Genomic DNA, 20272 nt, shown 5'->3' on the forward strand with positions numbered 1-20272 from the left:
CAGTCGGCAGAAGATAAGTCACGAAAACTTCTTATACTTTTAGTATAATTTATCGTTTTTTAGCATGTTGTGTTTGTCTGTTACCAAAAATATACATACGTTCTGAGAAGTTATGGTTTTAGTTTTGTGTCTGTGTATTTGTTTTGTTTAAGTTTTGTGAATTTTCTGGCTGTGGGAAAGTTCTTTTAGCTAGCTTACAGGTGCAGGTAGCACAAGGAAGACTGTGGTTAAAAAGCAGACATTTTTACATCGTTAGCTTAATTTAGTTGGGAGGACAACTTTTCTTGTTGTTTTAAGCCTTTTACCTGTATGTTTATTTAATTTATGCACGTAGAGCATTTTAATTTATCTTATTTATATTCGTTCATACTAAGTTGAAATTGTTAGTGTTATTAAAGTTAACTAAATTTATATTTCATTTAAAAAATAATTTTTTTTAAAAAGTGCAATACTTTAGAGAAAAAGACTAAAGTTGTGATTATCGACTTCTTCCCTCAGAGCTGCAGAGTCAAGGCAGGTATGTTATGACCAGTGGAAATAAATTGTATTTTTTTTTCCTTTTTTTCTTTTTCCTTTTATCCCTGCCACAATAAAGGTGTTAAACTCTACCTGGTGTTGTGAGTTTCTTCATAGGCAGAAAGAAAGAAGAGTCCACATTTGTAGCATTTAGTAAGGATGTAATAATAAGTTGGAGTCTATTGATCTGGTTGGATTCCTACAATCCAACCAGATCAATGTGTTTAAAGCAAGTTGTGAATTTAATTGACCCATCATTTCAAAATAAAATAAACCGTGTATTGATCTTGGAAAATACCATTTGGATTAAGGCACGGTAGGTATAATTTACTAAAAACTACCATCATGGCTGACAACATATGATGGATGATTAAGCAACAAATGATCATTACAGTCTAATATTTGGAAACACTCTGAATTTGGTAAAGACGTGACCTTACAGTGTAGTAGAATGTTCTAATAATGTTCAGTATATTTTGAAATGAAAAAACAACAGTGGGCTGAACTTTATGAAGCTAAAACATGAATGGATTTGACATTCATTTTTGTTTACTTCCTTGTTTGTGCACATATCTAATTTATGATTGATTATCTTGTAAGAAAATACAAAGAATCTGGAAAACTTTACCTGCACTGTTAAGTACCAGATATTTATCTCTGATTGAATTTTTGGCTAAAGATGCCCTGATCGATTAACTATTATTAATCAACCATAAATTATGATACAAATTGAATTTTTGTTAAAATGAATTGTTACACCGCTAGAGAAGAGACCCTCATGGTTATCAGGAGATTTGCAGGATTACCTTCTTCTTGATTTTCTCTCCCCTTCTAGGTCTGGAAATATCAAAGCATTTGGAACTCAAACGAGAACCAAACAAAAACGTGTTCTTCTAAACACAGACATGGAAATGACAAAGCTGTCCTCATTTCAAATAGAGAAAACATTTGGATGGAAGTTGGAAAATAAAGACAAAGAACAGTAAAGAAGCTGTTGAATAAATCATAAACAAATGATGATCCAAAGCAGGAATTATTAACTTTTGTTTCTTTATTTTGGCAGGATGTCATTTGGACAATGTCGTCCCCATGTGTACAGCTGCTGGAACTGCATGACGAAGGGGGTTTGGTCCAGTTCAGTCTGGACAGCAGTGCGACAGAAAACCAAGTTTTCTAAAGAAAATAGTTTTTTTGTTTTGTTTTTAACATGTATTTCTGATTATTTGTTTATTCAAATTGTGGTGAACCAAGAGAAGACAAAAAAATGTAGTTGGAAAGATTGTACAAAATATGCTGCTCTTAGCGGTGGCAAGGGGAAAAGGGGCGGGGTTGCTCCAAGCCACAACTGAGAGGAAACTGCAGAAACGCTGTCCTTGAAAACGATAGATTCTTCCTGATTTTTCCCCAAAAACGACATAAAAAGACCACTGGAAACACTCTGAAAACAGATGAAAAGATGACCGGAGTGGGACTCGAACAGCAGCAGCTGGACTCCCACAGTCTGAACCTGGTTCTAGATGTTTTCCTTCCTGCCGCTATTCTCCTGTCACTCATACAGCCATGGAAACCTGGAGCCAACGCAAACATTTTCGAGGTAATTCCACTCTCCACCCCAGCTACAGGTTGGAAGTCGACGCTAATGTTTGGCACAGCTTCATCCTCAGCTCAGAAATGCTATGACCGCTGATGTGGACCTTAAAAAAAACAAAAACTTTCCAACTTGAAATCAAGGAAGTAGATTGTTCAAACAGCAAAACTTCCTGGATAAAGCAGGAAAAACGGAGGGAGCAGAACCGTTTCCTCCCTGATAACTCCAGACCCAATAAGTTTGATCCGGTTTCATGAGAAGTTTTTTTTGACAGGACCCTTGCACAGTCGCCGAGAACTCCTGCGAGGTTTTGGCGGGTTTCTGTCTTCTGGGGTCAACTTGGAGAGCACAGGGCCAGCAGAGGGACAGATTACAGGACGCAACGGAGGAAATCCTGCTTCAAAACACACAGGAAGACGACCGCCGTCCGTCGATCCGTCCACCCTGCTGCAGGCAGGTGGTGATAAGAGCTCCTCTCTCCGCCAGGACCAGACCCTTCATCGGTCCAATCACCGTCCAGCAAAGCAATCGTGATGTCAGAGCTTTGTAGTTTGTTTATGCTCGTGTCCTGTCAGTCTTATCTGTTGTGAAAACCGTGAACAGGGCCGGGACCCGACAAGAGCTGGAGGCAAATAAACAGAGAGCTCAAAGCTGAGGAAAAAGGTTGGAAAATCAGCATCAGACAAGAGTCTCTTTGGAGCTTCTGCTCTGATCTTTTATCACTTCCTCAACCTCCTAGTTCTCCACTTCACCTCTGGTGCTGAGGATCTCCTGGATCTCATCTCGGAGATCTTTAGCTTGACTCTACATCTTCGCATTTTTCATCCTTTTTGACAACTACTTGTATTTACAGGAAAAGTAGAATCAATCAGAAAACAGATCAACAAACAATTTAGGGAGAATCTCATTAAAATAAGTGAGTTAATAATTTGAGGAAACAGAAAAGTCATCGCCACCTTTGAAAGAATGAAAGATGAAAGAATCAAAACTGCAATAAATGTGCTCAGAAAATTCCCAAAAGCCAAAGAAGACGATGAAGTAACTAATAATATCCCAGAATGCATCTCTCCTAGTCAAATTAGCTGATATTAAACTGAATTTATACTTAAATGCTAGAACATTACACCATCACTTTTAATTTTTACCTGATATAATATATACGATAAAAGTATTTCTCATAAAAATAGACCAAACAACCCACGACACTCAGAAAATTGCAACATCCTGAACATCTTGTATATACTTTAGCTCAGGTGAAAATCACCCAATGATAGAGCTCTATGGTTAAAAGGCATATTACAAGCTTTTTATGTCAAAACAAAAAATGCTTTAAAAAGTATTTTTTAATTGTGCTACACAACAAACTTTCTAAAATAGAAAATAAATAAAATAGGAAAGATTACAAAAATTAAACACATGGTTATTCAGGTTTTTATTTCTTTTTTTAAAGGTAAAAGTCTATCTTTTAATGACAGATAAATAAAACTTCCATCCATCCCAGCTCTGAAGCTGTGAGAAGCTCCACAATTCTGTCAGAACCGTTTAATATGCTACGCTTTATTCCGAAGGACGGCCATAGACTTCCTGTTTGAAGCAGGGTTGAAATAGTTTGTTGTAGCAGTTCACCAGTTGACCACTAGTTGGCTTTCTAAAAAAAATGTTTTCTTCAACTCTATGAGTTTATTTTTATTTCCTTCATTTGATTTAACAAATATAATTTGTGCACAAAAGGGGGCGTGGTCTTTTGATTAACACACATCTAAACCACAATAGCTTGTTATAAGACCTGCTACGTGTGGTTTTCTCCAAGCTCTATGATTAAATCAAATTTTATTTATAAAGCACCCTTCACAGAAAAGTCAAGACAAAAACCTTCACATTAAAATAAAAAATCTCACAGAGCTGAGAAACTTCAAACGAATCATGTGTTGGCCATCTCTTATACTGTTTAAAAATAGCTTTAAAACAAACTTGTGACACAAAAATGTATTCAGCTTTGTGTTTTCACACCATAATTGGATTCAAAAGTAACAAAAAATAGTGATAACAGAAAGGTTACCTAACTTTTTTCCTAAATTTATTAGAAAAGAGGAGCCCATTCAAACAAACAGCTTCATAAAAGATTAGCTCTTTTAGATACAGTGACTAACCCCCCACCCCCCATCTGTCTGGCATTCCCAAACATACATGGGGGAGTCTGCATGCCTCTGTCCTGGATGCATAAACGGCTGTCCTAAATTCTCCTGTTTGCACCAAAAAAACTAAAAACCAATCATGTTTTGGTTTGTGTGATGGATCGTACCATCACGTGCTAATATAAACAGCTGCTGTGCTGGTTAGATGAAATACATCCAATAATAGTATTAGCGGACGTTTTCTTGTTATTTGCTTGACACCTGGATCTCTGTACAACCTTGATCCAACTTTTCATAACAACTATTAATTCATTTTTTAATAAATTGATCCTTTTTCTACACAGTTTTTGTATCTCGGGAGGTTAGCAGAGTCAACAATCACCAAATTTAGGAAGGTTTGGTTGACAGATTTGGTTTCGAACGCCTTCAAGAGGTGGGGGTGTGGGTTCCAACAAGCTCACTCCTGATTTGTGAGAGTTGTTGCCATAGAAACGACGGGTCAGACCAACGCGGACCAATCAATTTCTGGCTCCAACATCGGGACGTCCATTTTGTGAAAAAATGGCGACTAAATTGACTTCATTTCTTTAGAGCTGGAAGTTATTCTTTTTCTATGGATGACGTCACACTCCAGTTCTCATTTAAAGGTTGTATCCAACACTATATAGGGTGTTTGCTATTTTATAAAGCTGTTTCAATCTACAATTCCAAAATCAAGAAATTTTCCAGAAGTCTCTGTGAAAAACTAGTATACATCAACGATGACTAGATTGACAAATATAGACCACAATACATTGGGTTAGAGTGATTTTTGTACTTAAATTAGGGCTGCAAACATTAACGCATTAACGCACTTGATTAATCATAAAGAAATAACGCGTTAATATTTATTAACACAAAATAATTGCATCTCGCAAAGAAACAATCTTCCAATTTGGGTCAGGCTTCCACGGCATTCAAACACTTTGTCGGCATTATTCCACTTATACACGGCTCATTCATTCATTCATCCTCCTGACCGCTTCGTCCCTTTCGGGGTCCCGGGGGTGCCGGAGCCCAACCCGGCCGCTGATGGGCGAAGGCGGGGCTCACCCTGGACAGGTCGCCAGTCTGTCTCAGGCTTATACATGGTCATTTACAAAATAAATAAATATTCAGTTTATTTTCGTAATTTATAGTAAAGGTTTAGTAGTATTGTAAAGGTTTTAGTAATTTATTGTTGCTATTTTTTTCGGTTTAGATCACTTTTTTCTCAAAAAGTGGACTATTTGATTAATGGTCCAGTGAAAATTAAAGAATACATATGCCAATTGTCCAAATAGGTTAAAAAAAAGCAAGAGAAAATTCCTCCCTTACCACCTGTTTTTGTCCAGATGATGAAAAAAAGTTTTTTTAACTGATTCCCAGCCCTAATTTAATTAGATTTTTTTATAAACCATCCATGTTTTTGGTGGTGGATTGATAAATAGTCTTTGTAAAATGTTTATTAGGCTTTTACTTTGGGAAATCTGTGACGTTTTTTGCCATTTAAAACATTTTAGTAGTTAAGAAGTATGGAGAGAATTCGGACAAAACCATCCAGTCAGTGGTTGGCTTCAAGAAGTTGGACCAGTTTACATTTGATTGTTTTTAAAGGTTTAAAGTTTTTGTTAAAATAAATATCTGTCCTCTTTGGTTTTTGACATTTGAAGCTCCGCCCTCTTCACTTCTGCTCGACGACCAAACAAATCTGTATTCAGGATTCTCTTTTCATAACCGTGAAGACTCACCAAAGTCTGCCTCGCCGCCCTTCCCCCCGTTGTGTTTTTTTTTCCCTGAACCTCAACTTATCAGGCCAACGACTCGCTGTGACCCCAACACCCAGCCCCCACTGCAGCAGCGAGAGGGTGAGGGGGGGTATAGTATGTCCTGGATAAGGGAGAGGTGGAATGCTGGAGGAAAGCAGAAATGGGAGGGGGCTGATAAGTTGGGAAGGCGGAGGGAGCGTTGGATGGATGGAGAGAGTGCAGGAGGAGGAGGAGGAGGAGGCATTGGTATGGGCTCAATCAGGTGGGAGGGGGGGTAAAAAAAAAGTTTGACATACTTAAGACAAAGACAGAAGCGGTTTCATTATTTTCATCCGTGGAGCTGAAGCTGCCCGTGGAAAAGAAAACAGCATTGAAGGCTGAGATAGCGGAGAGGAGAACCAGCAGGAGATAAGAGGAGAACCGCAGAGGAGGAACTAAACTTCACAGGGAGTACAACTTTCTTCTGCAGATCTCCTGCAGAAGAGGAGAGAACACCAGCAACCTGGAGGAGGAACAGCAAGAGGTCCAGCGGGCCCCCCAGCACCATGTGAGTACCAGACTGGGATGACACAATTCACGGCTGAAACCGAACCGCGTGTTACATCGAATCATGGAAAACCTGCATCAATACTGCTTACCAGTATGTTTAGGCTGAAAGTATCAAACGTGGTTTATTACAGGGTCAGTATGAGACGACTGAAAGGTTTTCGTCAATGTTAGTTGCTTGTTAGCAAATTAAAATGTTTTGGTTTTTGTTGTTTTTGTAGTACACAAATCTAATGTCAAACTGGAACAAAACCATGATCCAAAAATTGAGATTTAAATGGAATTAATAGGAAAGTTAGTGGTATGTTTATGTAAAGTGTCAAACACGTGTTTATGTAGGGTCAGTGTGAGCCAACTGAAAGAAATGTAGTCAAAATACTTGATTATTTGCAACTTAAAAGTAGTTTTTTTTCAGAACTTTTAGATATTTGTTGTTGTTTTGCAATTTAAATCATATATTGAACCCAAAGTGAAACCATGACTCAAAAAGGTTTGATGGGAAAGTGAATCGCTGCATCTCTAATGACAACCTTAAGGATAGAAGATGAAGTTTGGTGTGAGGTCCAACTACTACGACTTTCTAGAGCTTCTTTCTTAAATGTTTATATTGATTTATTTAGTTGATTGTTTCTTTTACTTTTAAAGCTCTTCGAGCTGCGCAAGTATGAGAACTGCTCTTTTATAAATAAAGTTTGATTTGATTTGATAATCTTTACAGACTAAAAGTCACGCTGGAGTATAAGTTACAGAAGCAAAAAACAAAAAAAGATAATAAAGAAGGAAAATTTCAGAGAAATGTATTTAATAAAATATGGAAAGAACAAGAACAGACATTTCATCCAAAAAATTAAAATCATACAGAATAGGTAACAATCTGCTCACTTCCTCAAATATAATTTTAACTTCATGCTTAATGCATAAAATTGTTAAATGATTATTTATTGTATTGAAAAACTGCACAATATATGAACAATTGTTTATAGTATAAAGAACATGCTAACAAGTCAACTCTTTACATCACTTCAAATCTCCAAATCCATTAAATTCTTCTTCTTCTGTGTTGCTGTCAGTATAAAAGACTGATACACACCGTGGCTCCTAGTCGTTATTACTATTTAATTATTTTAAAGTACCATATAAATTGCACCTGAGTATAAGTCGCACCCTGGAGAAACCATGCAGGCAGACACAACTTATTCTATAAAATCCACTACAGTGTTCCCACACTATATTGTGTATATATACTATATTTTTCAGTGTAATTTTGTATGTGAATAAATATAATCTATAATATATCAATAATACAAGGCTTACTTTCTTTTTTTTTTACAAAAGTTTGAACGTATGACGTCTGTCCAAGAAAAACGTATATAGTGTGTAATGAAGGGTTTTACAGTTCTTACCCTCCCATTTTAAATAATTTATATCGTGCCTTTTAACAATTGTGCTTTTAAGTAATGTATTTTCAACTATTTTTTAAACATATTTTCTATAGTTTTTTACTTTTGTATTTTTATCTATTTATCCTTTTAGTTGTCTTGTGTACTCTTGGCACTGTATGTGTACTGCTTAATGATTGTGTTCCTGTTCACTGATTGGACTACGAGTCCGGAATAAAGCTTATCTATCTATCTATAATCCCACTTCGTCGATTTCAGCTATTGTGGGTTATTTTAGAACATAACTGCGATAAATGAGGGACTATGTGCCAACCTCAATGGTAGAACCCAACAAAACCACCACGTGATGCTGGGAACCAGTAAAGGTTATAAACATAAATTGAAACGGGGCAGGGCAGCAAAAAGTATTTTTGGTAATCTGCACAATGAATCACCTCGCACACATGCATCAGCACACCTTCCTGCCAGACCTTCCTCTGTGACCTCTGACTGCACAACAACTACAGGGATAACAATGGAAGACAGAAAATAAATACGCTGACGGAGGCGAGGTATCATCAGCTGCAGATTAATGAGTAGAAATCAGTGACGCAAAGGACAAATTTACTCTGCAGATTTCTTTCAGTCTATTGCAGCGATTAAAGCTATATAATCGTTGGTGTCATATTTGATGCATGTCTGAGACCCCATCTTACTATTATCATCCAAACTTTCCTTAAAAACCCACTGTAGTCCATGTTTTCTGTCCTGTAGTTCATCATCATTCCACTAGAGGCAGTAGAAAGGCTTTTCCTCCTCATTTCAAAATGGCCGCCTCCATGAAATCTCTAAGACACTTTTGGCGGGAAAAGGTTTACCTAATTTTCAAGACCTAAAGGTGAGAAAAACTCATGAATTTTTATTCTTTTTCTTAAATGATTACGTTGAGTATGAAATGGGTAAAACATTTTTTGATTATTTATGATATTTACACCCCTTGACAACTCTATTAATCAAATTTAGGACAGTGGATAAATTGGGGATTTTTTTTCCTTAGCACTAATGTTGTGAGCAAAAACTTACCAAATTATGCAACATATCTCATTTTAAAATTACTTTGCAATGTTTTTTTTACTTTTTGTAGAGTTCATCAAAAGGTTTAAAGACATCTTGATTCCACTATAATTTTCTGTAATTTTTCCTTTTTAACTTAGTGTCTTTGCAAGTAAAAAATAATAAATAACTTATCACCTAATACTGTAGATCCCATCTATTAGATAGTACATTTTAGGGGAAAAAAAGTAGCTTAAAATGTTTTTATTTTATTTATTTATTTATTTTTTTTCATTAGTAATGATAGTATAGGAACATATACAAAGAAACATAAGTTTAGCTAATGTAGTTTTGTCTGCATGTCTTTCAGTTTACAACAACATTTCACACCTTTTATTTTGAAAAACCCAAACTGAAGTAAAAATGTTCCAGTTCCTCAAATGACCACTGGAGGCTGGCTTCACTTTAGGAACAATTTCCCAATGACCTCTGTGTTAAACTGTGGACGTCCAGCTTTAGAAGTCCAATTGATGTTTATTGCTATTTTTTCTAGTAGTGTTACGTCCGAGTCTGGCCTGAAAGGGCGTGAAAGTGTTCCAAGATTAGAGCTTAAAATTGATCAGTTCTCTCATTTACCTTTTGAAAAATGAAAAGTGTGAAAACGTACTTTAAAACTATCTCCATCTCCCAAACCGGTGAAGGACTTGATTGGTTTTGACATTTAAGCAGAGAATCCCGACCCTAACTCAAGAATACTGATATAGGTTTGACCAGGTTTTACTTGGCACATCTTGGTTGCTAAGTAGAGTTGAGTCTGGTTGCTAAGAGACTAATTGGAAAAACTAAATGTTGTTGAACAGAATTAAATATTTAAAAAATGGCATTGGGTCAATCAAACAATCATTGTTTCATTGAATCGTGGGTTTGCCGAAAAGCAAAGTCCAAACAGTTGTTTTATTGAGCAACTCCAACGCCATGCATTCTGGGACATGACGTCTGTTTTCATTCTGTGCCTTCAGGTCTCTGCAGCATTATGACCCACGAAAACAACGTTTTTCACGTCTCTTCTGAGATACTTGCTAATGAAAAGCCGTTAGCCAATAACAGATAAATATTGACGCTCCAATCTCTACCATCCTCAGCTTTGCAAGGGCATTGCTGTCTGCTGACCTCTAAGAGAGGAGGATATCCTGCAGCAGATGCAGCTGCTGAGCTCATCCAATCTCTGCAAAGACAGGATGAAACCCGACTAAACAGTTGATACGAAGGCCGTTTCTGAATCCTGAACTTTGTCAAAGTTTCCTTTGAAAATAACTTTGATTCAAAAATAAAAACTTGTTTGCAAAACTCGTGCAAGAATGTCACAAAGCAAGAAGTTTGGTCACAGAGAATGAACCATTATCCTCCCATTTAAGAGATCATAGTTATAGTTAGATGGTGAAGACTAGATCTTGTGCTCTCTACACCTGAGTTTGATACAAGTTAGTTTTCATCTCTTTGATTTTCATCAAGTCCAGCTTCCTGACAGATAAACCATCTAACCTCTACATCCTCATAGATTCTTCAAAGCATGTTTTCACATTGGATTGTTTGGTTTACACCAACCGTCTTTGGATAGTCTACTGAGAAGCAACCAAGAGATCAATGGTCACCTTGAGAATGAGAGTCTCAGTTCCTGTGCAAGTGTGCTCTGGCGCGGTTCACTTTGGTGTGAATGCTCTGTAGACGGAAGAGAACCAACTGGAACAAACAGCTCAAAGATAAACTGGTAAATGGAGCATAATTATAAAGTGCTATTCTATTTCAAACTTCAACTCCATCAAACTTTTTTCCTTCCTTGTCAGAACTTGTTGGTTTGCTCCTATAACGGAACAAACAACAGTCAGGTTTACAGCATTTCTAATCAATTTCAATTGGATTTGCAAGATAATTTATATTAAAGGAAAAGAAACTTGATTTAGATTCTAAAGATGTCCATCATCCATCCTCGGAACCCACAACTGACTGAATATGGACTGAGTGAGTGTGACATCATCTATGGAAAATGGTTTACTTTCAACTCTAACCAAATTAAGTCACTTCAGTCACTATGTTTTCTCAAAATGGACCATGCCATGAGTCAACATTTCTATGACAACTACTCTGACCAATCAGGAGAACCTAATTGAAAGTCCACACCCCCTACAGGTTCAATCTGCCAATGAAACATTTCAAACATTGAACATAGGGGCCAGCAGGCATCACCTACTTTGATTGAGACATGCGATTGGTCAGATTTATGATATTCTTGCACTGCAGAAAAAAAGGGATTATTAAATATGTGTTAAAAAAGGCATCAGAGCAAGAATTGTTATTCCAACAAATGAATGACTGAGTAATAGCAGTTTATTTCTCTATAAAAGTCTATGGGATTTTGGCTTTGTGAAGCCAGTGGATACTTTCTGTTTGGAATGCTAAGAGGGAGGGGGTCACTCAGTCCAGTTTTCATATACAGTCATTTTGGGGTGATGGAGTTACTGGAGCCAACCCAGTTGCTGTTGTACGAAGGCAGGGCTGCACAACAATACTCACACATAACTAGAGACAATTTACCAATGAAGTATGCTTCATGCATGGGGAGAATACAAACCCCCCACAGTAAGGACCCAGCTGGGATTTGAACCAGGGCCTACTCACTGTGAGGCAAGAGAGCTAACCACTACACCACATTATAGTCCACAAAAATATAAATGTATTTTCAAAGTTTCAGTAGTTGGTGTGACTTCCTCTGATCTACCCGATGTTTTCTCCGACAGTTCACCATGAGTATGCCAGGGACTCTGGAGAAAGGCGCCCACCATCAAGCTCTGGACCTGTCAGAAGAACTTCCACCTCCTCTGCACCACCACCACTCCAACCACCACCTTCACCTCCACCACTCCAACTCCATGGCCTCCACCACCGCTGTAGGCGGGGGTAGAGAAACCCCCTCGCGGGTCGTAATACCTCCCCCGTACTCTGCCGCCGAGAGCGGGGGTAGCGAGGCCCCTCTGGAGCTGCGGGGGTCGCTGGACTGCTGGGCCTGCTCGGTTCTGGTGACAGCTCAGAACCTGGTGATTGCCGCCATCAACGCCTGCCTCGCCGGACTGGTGTTCGGCACCATCCTGACGCCAGCCATCGTCATGGTTCTGTTCGGGTTCTTGTGCCACTCTTCGGTAAGAAAAGTGTTTCACCTGAATGTTCTCTAAATGTGTCCATCGTCTCAAACACCAGATCTAAAAGTGTCCTAATCTATGCAGGAATGACGAGGCTGTAAACAAACAGAAGATAAGCAGAGCAAGAAGATTTTAGATTTTATCACCAAAAAACCTCAAAGTTTTGATCTCATAACCTTGATATGGTGGGTAGGATCTTTGGGCGGCTCCACGGTCCTACGATCAGATAAATGTGAAGTTCTGTCAAAAGTTGGAGGAACAGAGATCTGGAGGAAACATGCGGTTGGGAGGAGCCTGGCATTAGGGGAACAACACTCTTTCTTGCTGCAGCTTTGAGATCCAAAGATCAAATTAAATGACAGTATTAAAAAAAAACAAATGCAGTTAGCACCACCTAGAACCAAAACCCAAATAAATCAATCTGGTTGGAGACTTTAAAACAAAACAGGACATTTCTGAGGAGACCAGCGAGGCGGGATTCCTTTTTTCCCATGTTCCCCCACTAGCAGACCTCATGTGACGGCAGCTTAGCGGAGGATTAACCAGGTTCTGGCAAGACAAAGAAAGAGCCAGAAAACTGAAGAACAAAGACGGGATTGGTGTTTGGGGCTTTCTGAACTCACTAAACAACATCTTCCACATGGATCCCAAGAAATCTGATTTAGGAAAGAATCTTTCTGCCTCTAATGTGGAATCCCGGAAGAGTACAAAGCTAAATAACTATTTAATAAAACATATTTATTTATTTTTGAAAGATGTTTTTTTCCATTGAATAATTTGTTTCAGCTTTGAAGCAGCATCTTTAGCTGTAGGTTAAAAATTAAAATTTTTTACTTTATTTGTGCGGAAATATCTTTAAATAGAAATTGCCTCCAGTGAGAGTTTACTTTTGCATTTCAAAGGTAAAAGTCTAAAATAAATTTGAGATCAGTACAAGACAAGTTTGAGAGAGTTTGGAGACGATTTTGAGAATGGATTTAGTACATTTTTCAAAATTTTAAGAATTTAACCAAAACCAATTAGAAAAAAGCAGAATCAAACTTATGAAAAATATCAACAAATGTTGATATTGATTCATTTTTTAATTTGATTTCTGAAAAAAGTTTGTTTTCTGAAAATTCTGACTTTAATCTCAGAATTCTAACACCATCCCTTAAATTGCAATTTTTTCTAACTGGACAAAGGTTAGCATCTTCCTAAATATTTTAAAAGTTTTGAATAAAAAAATCAAACAAATTAGGTTTTTAACTCAACTTAACTCACAACTTACATTAAATTTGCGTTTTATTTGTAAATGTTAATTAAAGTCAAAACATAGACGTAAATATAAGAATTTATACTAAAATTGAGAGATTCTGATTTTAATTAATTATTTAACAGATATACATTTTGGAAATAGAAAAACTAAAAATGAAAAAATGTGTGTTTTCTTTTTCAAAGGGCAGAATTCTTTTCACGACATATTTCTATGTTACGTACAATTTTGCGTGCTGTTTTTTTTTAAGAGTGCATTCAGCAATCTGATTGGCTGCAGACTTTTGTCAGTTAGTCTCCTCCTTGTCGTGTTTACTGTGTTCAGCTCGCCAAATCTGCTTCAATCTTTGATGGCGAGCATCTGTCTATGTTACCGTATCTTCTGCACTATAGGGGGCATCGTCAATGAAGAGTGTCTATAAGGGTCTATAAGGGGCAAAAGAGACGTGATAAATCTTTTAGATTTTATTAACAGCGTTCACAGTAACTTTTGAACTTTTTGTTAACAGGTTAGCCACGTTAGAAGCTTTAGCCATGTTAGCGTGATCACAATATCCGTAACTTCCAACCTTGTTTGCAACACGTAAAAAATAGACTGATACCGCTAAAACAAACATTTCTATGTCAAACCTTGTTAGTAACAAATAAAAATACAGTTCGACACTGCTACACGTTAGCTATATTAGCATATTCACAGTTACACCCAACCTTGTTGCAACACGTAAAAAAAGCTAACAAAACATTACTGTGACTACGCTAACTCCCAACCTTGCTAGCATCTCGTAAAAATAAAATAAAATAAAAAATCAAACGTTGACATGATATGTAAGCCACTTATACCTCTAGAAAAAAGGATTCTGTGACTACATTAACTCCCACCCTTGTTAGTAATTCATAAAAAACACAGTTGGACAGCGCTACCCGTTAGCCACGTTAGCATTTTCTCAATAACACCCAACTTTATTTGCAATTTGTACAAAAAAAAAAAAAACAGACTGACATTTTGACATCTCAAAAATCCTTCAACATCAGTATCGAAAACTAGATTTAATACATATATGAGGTACTCTGGATTATTGATATATGTTGTTATATTTTAATGAGAGTTTTTAAGTGAGCCTACTGGACTTATTTGTTTATAAGAAGGTTCGAACTTTGAGAGTTTAAACAAGAGAAAAAAATATGATAACATTCATGTATGTGAGAGAAAAGTGTATGAAGAGAGGAGTTTACAGCATTAAAATAAATGTATAATTCTACTTTGTAGATTTGACCCATCACAGGTTATTATTAGAACGTAGGGCTGGGTTGAAAAAATCTAATCGATTTAAGATTAACAGATTATTAATGGATTCATAAAAACAGAAATCGATTTAGCACGTAAAGATAAAGTTAGCTTGATGCTAACGTTTAATGGAATTCCCTGTAGGATGGCTAATGCTAACGCGTAGTCGACCTAAACATAGATTGCTGACTAAATTTGGCATGTTTTAGGCATGTTTTTCCTTATACTTTGTTCTTCTTGAATAAGGTGTAACGCTATAGCACAATCGCCACCTAGTGGCCAAATTGAAACGTCCTCCAGGAGAAGCAGAACAATGTTTACAATTTTAATAATCTGCACATTTTTGTTAGAACTTCTCTTTTAATCTATGTAACACTGTTTGATATTAACAATCTCATTATTTCACTAATAAATGTTATAATATGTGAACTGTATCACGTTAATATAAATATATTCAAATTATATAGTAGATTTTTAATGTATTTCTAAGCAAATGTGTATAAATGTTTAATCAAAATTGAACTGAATTGAAGAATCGAAAGAATCTGGAAAAAAAATTGAACTGATTTGAACGTAACTTTTACGAAACGATCAACAAAGTCAGGCTACTTGACTGTAAGGGAAAACTCTCAGTATATTTTATACTTCAGAACCTTAATACGAGCAAACTGTAGAAAGTTTGAGGCTGGAATTCTTTTTTTTAGTGGTTCTACTCCCGTTAAACCTCCGTCCTCCTCGCTGCTCGTTGTTCCTTCATTTCTCTGATAAGGATGATGCAGGCCTGTTCTCCATTCCTCTCCCACACTCAAAGCCGGATCCTCTCCAACTCCGTCTGTGATTCCTCATCTACAAATGTTTTGACGCTCCGCATGCGTGTTTCCCCCGCGCTCGATTCAAACGACTTTATTTCTGCAGATGAGTCATCCTGAACTCTGGTTCCAGCTGTCCTCGCCTCAAACTCACATACCACACAGACGATGTCATGTCCCGCTCTTATCTCTGGATTACGCCTGCTGCCAGCTTTAATCTCCTCTGCCTCTGCAGGTCAAGCCCCACGGGAAGAACCCGTACTGCTCGGACCTGCTGACCGACGGCGGCTGCGTGGCGCTGCTGGTGGTGGGATTCCTGCTGGTCACCCCTCTGCTGGTCCTGGCGCTGGCGGCGTACTGCCGCCTGGCCCGCCACCTCCAGCTGGGCCTGTGCTTCATCCCGTACAGCCGGGCCGTGTACAAGAACCTGCCGGCCTCCCAGCACCGCGGCCTGGGCTCCGGCTGCTGCGGGGGAGGGGACGCCGCCGACGGCAGCGGAAAAGGAAAAGTTTGGGTTTGAGAAAACGGGGGAGGGTAAAACTAAAGGGAAGAATGAGATGATATTTGGATGTTAGTAACTTTGCATCAACACTGTGACGTATTAATCAGAGTAGGAAGTTCAGATTAAATCAAAGTCATCTAAATAACGTTGGAATCATGGAATCACAGGGCTGAGGGAAGTTATTTTCACACATTTATGTCACTTCTAAGATCGCACTGCTGATTATAATCTTGTGTTATTTTCTTTTTTCTAATAAAAATGTAAAATTTCACGTCTGCCTCAAATGTTTTATTGTTCAAAGTCTTAAAACTGTCATTATGAGCCGTCTACAAGTGAAAAATGTACCTGGATGAAATGATAAAACCATAGACCACTAATATGTTAATGCATATTTTTTCCTATGGGTATGCTGCTATTGGTCATAGTGAACTCTTATTTAACACCTAAGGCTAAGTAAAGGGGAATCAGCTGTGAAAGAAAAATCCTGGAGCGAGATTCACCACTATTTTGGCATTTTGCACCGACTCTTCAAGTTGTAGTTAGTAAACAGTAGACAAAGAAGAAGAAGTCCCTCCCTGCTTCTCCACTGTGAATGCATGTTTAAGTACGTACAATAGCATCACATGTACAACAAAACTTACGAATACTTCATGATACATTCAATGGAATGACACTCTACCACTCTCCACGGGCTCAAAAATTTGCAGCTCCAACCTAGTGACTTGGAATCCATTAGATCCTCATGACTAACGGGGAAGTTTCCTTCCTAAAGAATTAAGGTCATTCAGAAACACGTCCAGTTACAGGAAAATACATGAATCCTCATTTTGAGACGACGATTTTCATTATTTTAGTGCACACAACACCGGGGTCTCTCACTCACAGCCAATGGAACATTAACTTGTAGATTTAAGAGTACGTGCAACCCATGAAGGGGGCGGGACTAACGGCTTGAATCGTATTTTTCTTTCAGGCCTCAACAATAGTCCTCTTTAGTCAGTTTGTCTGCTCATTCATTTTCCACAATAAGTAGCCGATTTAACACAATTATAATTGACTAATTGCAGATAGTTGTGTGTTCTTCAGAAATGTCATTGATTTATTAACAGATTACTAACTTAGGTTTCTCTTTTTTATATTTTGTCCAACATTTTTAGAATTGAAGATAAAAATTAGATTATGTGAGGAACCAGGGTTGATACCTGAATTTATTTCCAGCTATGAGGAAAAAAAATCCTGCATGTTGCTGTTTTCAAGCAGATGGAGACATTTTTATAATGCATTTTTAAAGACAAGTTTTTTTTTTTACAATTTAAAGACAAGAAAAGTTTTTATTTAAGTTCCAGAGGAGAAAAATTAATATCAATCACTATATTTGACGTATAACCAAATCCAAATATAAACAATCAATAAACAAGTTAATATATTAAAGAAGACAGAGTTTTTCTAGGTGAAATCAAAATCCAACATTCACAAATCACATTAGAGTTAGGTCAGCTGAAACTGAGCAATAGCTCCCTCTGGTGGTCAAAGGATGTAAATGTCTGATCAAAACGAGCATTTTTTTGGGAAAAAAAATGCTGCTATTATCACATGATTTACTTAGCAAACAATTTAGAAAAAAATTAAAATAATTAAAATATTTTTATTTATATATTATTTAAAAAAAACAGCTAAAGTTGTTTTTTTCTTAAGCGGTATAACTGCCTGAACTACATTTTTTAAAATATTATTATTGACATAATCGATTTTAACTGTCCAATTTATGTCAAATACTATAAATATGTATATATGCATATATATTTATTTAGATATAGATGGAGTGAAAAATTCCTTTAGTTTGAGCAAATATAAGAATCACCAGAAAAAACCTTCTGGACAAACAGGAAGGCCTCTCGGAAGGTCGGCTCGGTCACGGCTCCTCCACCTGGCTGCCCTCTGATTGTAGCTGGACGTTTATCCAGGTAATCGCCGCCTTAAGCCTCTCTGCAGAGGTCGGGAGGTGCAGACAGGAAGCCACAAAGCCTCTCACAGCAGAAGTCACAGTCGCACTCAGGACTTCTGATCGAGGCGTGAAAGAGAAACTAAAGTGTGAGTTCATCCGGAGAATGTCCAAAGCTGCTGAGAGAACGTCCTCCACAACGTCTGTGGAGTCAACGAACAGGTAGAGGAAACATTCTACTGTTTCAAACTATTTTTATTGGTTGGCTTCATTTGTCTCCTCTGACATCTGTTTTCAACTTCATGTTACAAAGAAACTGAACTAATTTGGGTATTTCCTCACAGGTTTTCATTTTAACAAATCAGGATTACATCAACACAATCATGTCTGTTGGTTTTTACATAATAAATTTAACAGAAACACGATTTCTTCAGTGTGTAGTTGATGCAATTTGGTTTTAACTCTGTGCATTTTAACTTCTATTCATTCAAATCGTCCTAGAATTCTGCATAAACATGTATGTATTAATAATCTGTTATTAATTACAAATATTTTGAATTTTTTAAATATTTCTTTTCAGGTTTAAGTGAACAAATGGTATAAAACAGAGACAAACAAAAGGAAAAAAATAAAATGAGATTACAGTATTGATTTAAAAATAAATACTTAAATGATGCAATCAGACACAAGTTATACATGGAGGAGAAATACTAAATTAAGTTTGTGTGTCCCAGTTGCAGCACCTCTCCGCTTGGAGTTCTGTTCTTCTGTGTTTAAGTTCAAGATATACAAATTTTGATTTTTAAACCATTTTTCCCCTTTTTTAATAATTTTTTGATATAAAATATACATTTTGAAAGTGTTTTTGTCTTTTTTTAGTAATGCCACAAACTCCTCGTCCGGTTCGGTGTCTGAGACTCCCAAAAAATCCTCCAAGAAGACGAAGAAAAGCGCCGACAGCATGACCAAAGTCTACAACTCCGTCCTGAAGACCGTGTTCGGGGCTGTGAGTTTCCTCTTCTTGATCACATTTCTACAAACAAGGAAAGTGGGCGTGTCTCAGATGCTTCTGTAAGCCGGTGTCTCTGCAGGCCCAGAGGTCAAAGGCTTAACGTCAAAACTCGTTAAGGTTTTCCAGAAGGACTGTTAGGTGTTATCACCTCAGAACTTTGCAGGAAGCGTCTTTAGATGTTGTGAAACTTTGTTGTGTTTGTGTCTCCAGGATCGTGAACTGGCCCAGGCTGAGATCGATGGTACGTTTTCACATCAGCAACAAAATGTTCCCAAAACCTGGAATCTGGAGGTTTTAAAGCAGAGGTCTTGGAGAAAAAAAACGATTTGCAGATATATCACGATACATTACTTTTAGCGATACTTATTTAAATATAAAATGCCGACATGGTTAAATTTAATAAATTATTTCTAGGTGTCCTTTAGCGTCTTACTTTTGTTTTCCACTTTTTTTTCTTAGACTAAAAAAATATTTTATTGTAGAAACAGTCAATACTTGACAAAAGTTAACAAAATAAAATTTGTTTCTGTAAAAGCGACTTGTATATGAGATACAATTGCACTGTTTATTGTTGTGAGCATTAAATAAAATTAATTCGACCATTTAATTAAAATGAATTAATATTCAAGAAGTTTTTTTCGAAGTCAAACTCTTTAAAAAATTTGTCAAAATTGTTCAGTTCTAGGATATATCGCGATACATATCATATCAAGAGGTATCACGATACGTATTGTATCGCCAGACTCGACTGTTTTAAAGGTGAAACGAGTCAAAAATTTCAGATAATTGGAAACAGAACTCTGATTTCGACTCTTTTCCTGCGTTCGAAGAACTTCATGAGGCCTTCAAGGAGTTTGACTACGACCAGGACGGATACCTGAACTACAAGGATGTGGCTGAATGCATGAGGACCATGGGATACATGCCCACGGAAATGGAGCTGCTGGAAATCGTCCAACAGATAAAGATGAGAAGTCAGTTTGTTGCCTGGTTATAGAAAAACTGCCAAATAAATTATTTTTAAAAAAGTCCTTCTTTAAAGTATTCTTTTTTAATGGGGAAAAACACCAGAATATGAAATGTAGTGAATTTGTGGGCGGGGTCTAATCAAATCAGACCACTCTAGCTGTCCATTCAGATTAAAGTTTGCATTTTAGAAGGAGCGGTCAAAGAAAATATTCACTTAAGGATAATTTTTTTTCTATTCCCAAAAGGATTTAATTTATTATTATTTAACTTTGATGTTATAATTAACTTATTATAATTTATA

At 37.1% G+C, this 20272-nt stretch overlaps 2 protein-coding genes across 5 annotated transcripts in view; both read left to right on the plus strand.

The window, feature by feature from the left end:
- Positions 1-5630: 5630 nt before the first annotated feature.
- Positions 5631-16319, plus strand: tmem88b (transmembrane protein 88 b). 3 transcript variants are annotated; one of them, XM_024287553.2, is made up of 3 exons: positions 5631-6573; positions 11800-12198; positions 15782-16319. In XM_024287553.2, exons 2-3 carry the CDS (start codon positions 11806-11808, stop codon positions 16064-16066), a joined length of 678 nt encoding a protein of 225 aa, XP_024143321.2. In that variant the 5' UTR covers positions 5631-6573; positions 11800-11805; the 3' UTR covers positions 16067-16319. The 3 variants fall into 3 exon arrangements, with proteins under 3 accessions (XP_024143321.2, XP_036072653.1, XP_024143322.1); XM_036216760.1 differs by lacking the exon at positions 5631-6573 and adding an exon at positions 8721-8849; XM_024287554.2 differs by lacking the exon at positions 5631-6573 and adding an exon at positions 9868-10772.
- A 928-nt stretch (positions 16320-17247) lies between these two features.
- The window catches only part of LOC112156161 (calcium-binding protein 2), a 4480-nt gene continuing 1455 nt past the window's right edge, over positions 17248-20272 (plus strand). For both annotated transcript variants that reach the window (XM_036216901.1, XM_024288353.2), the window contains exons 1-4: positions 17248-18212; positions 18870-18996; positions 19213-19243; positions 19833-19976. In XM_036216901.1, coding sequence (XP_036072794.1) covers positions 18157-18212; positions 18870-18996; positions 19213-19243; positions 19833-19976 — 358 coding nt within the window. In that variant the 5' untranslated portion in view covers positions 17248-18156. The remainder of the gene's footprint in view (positions 18213-18869; positions 18997-19212; positions 19244-19832; positions 19977-20272) is intronic.

Source organism: Oryzias melastigma, linkage group LG18 (assembly GCF_002922805.2).
Source record: "Oryzias melastigma strain HK-1 linkage group LG18, ASM292280v2, whole genome shotgun sequence".
Taxonomy (NCBI): Eukaryota; Metazoa; Chordata; class Actinopteri; order Beloniformes; family Adrianichthyidae; genus Oryzias; species Oryzias melastigma.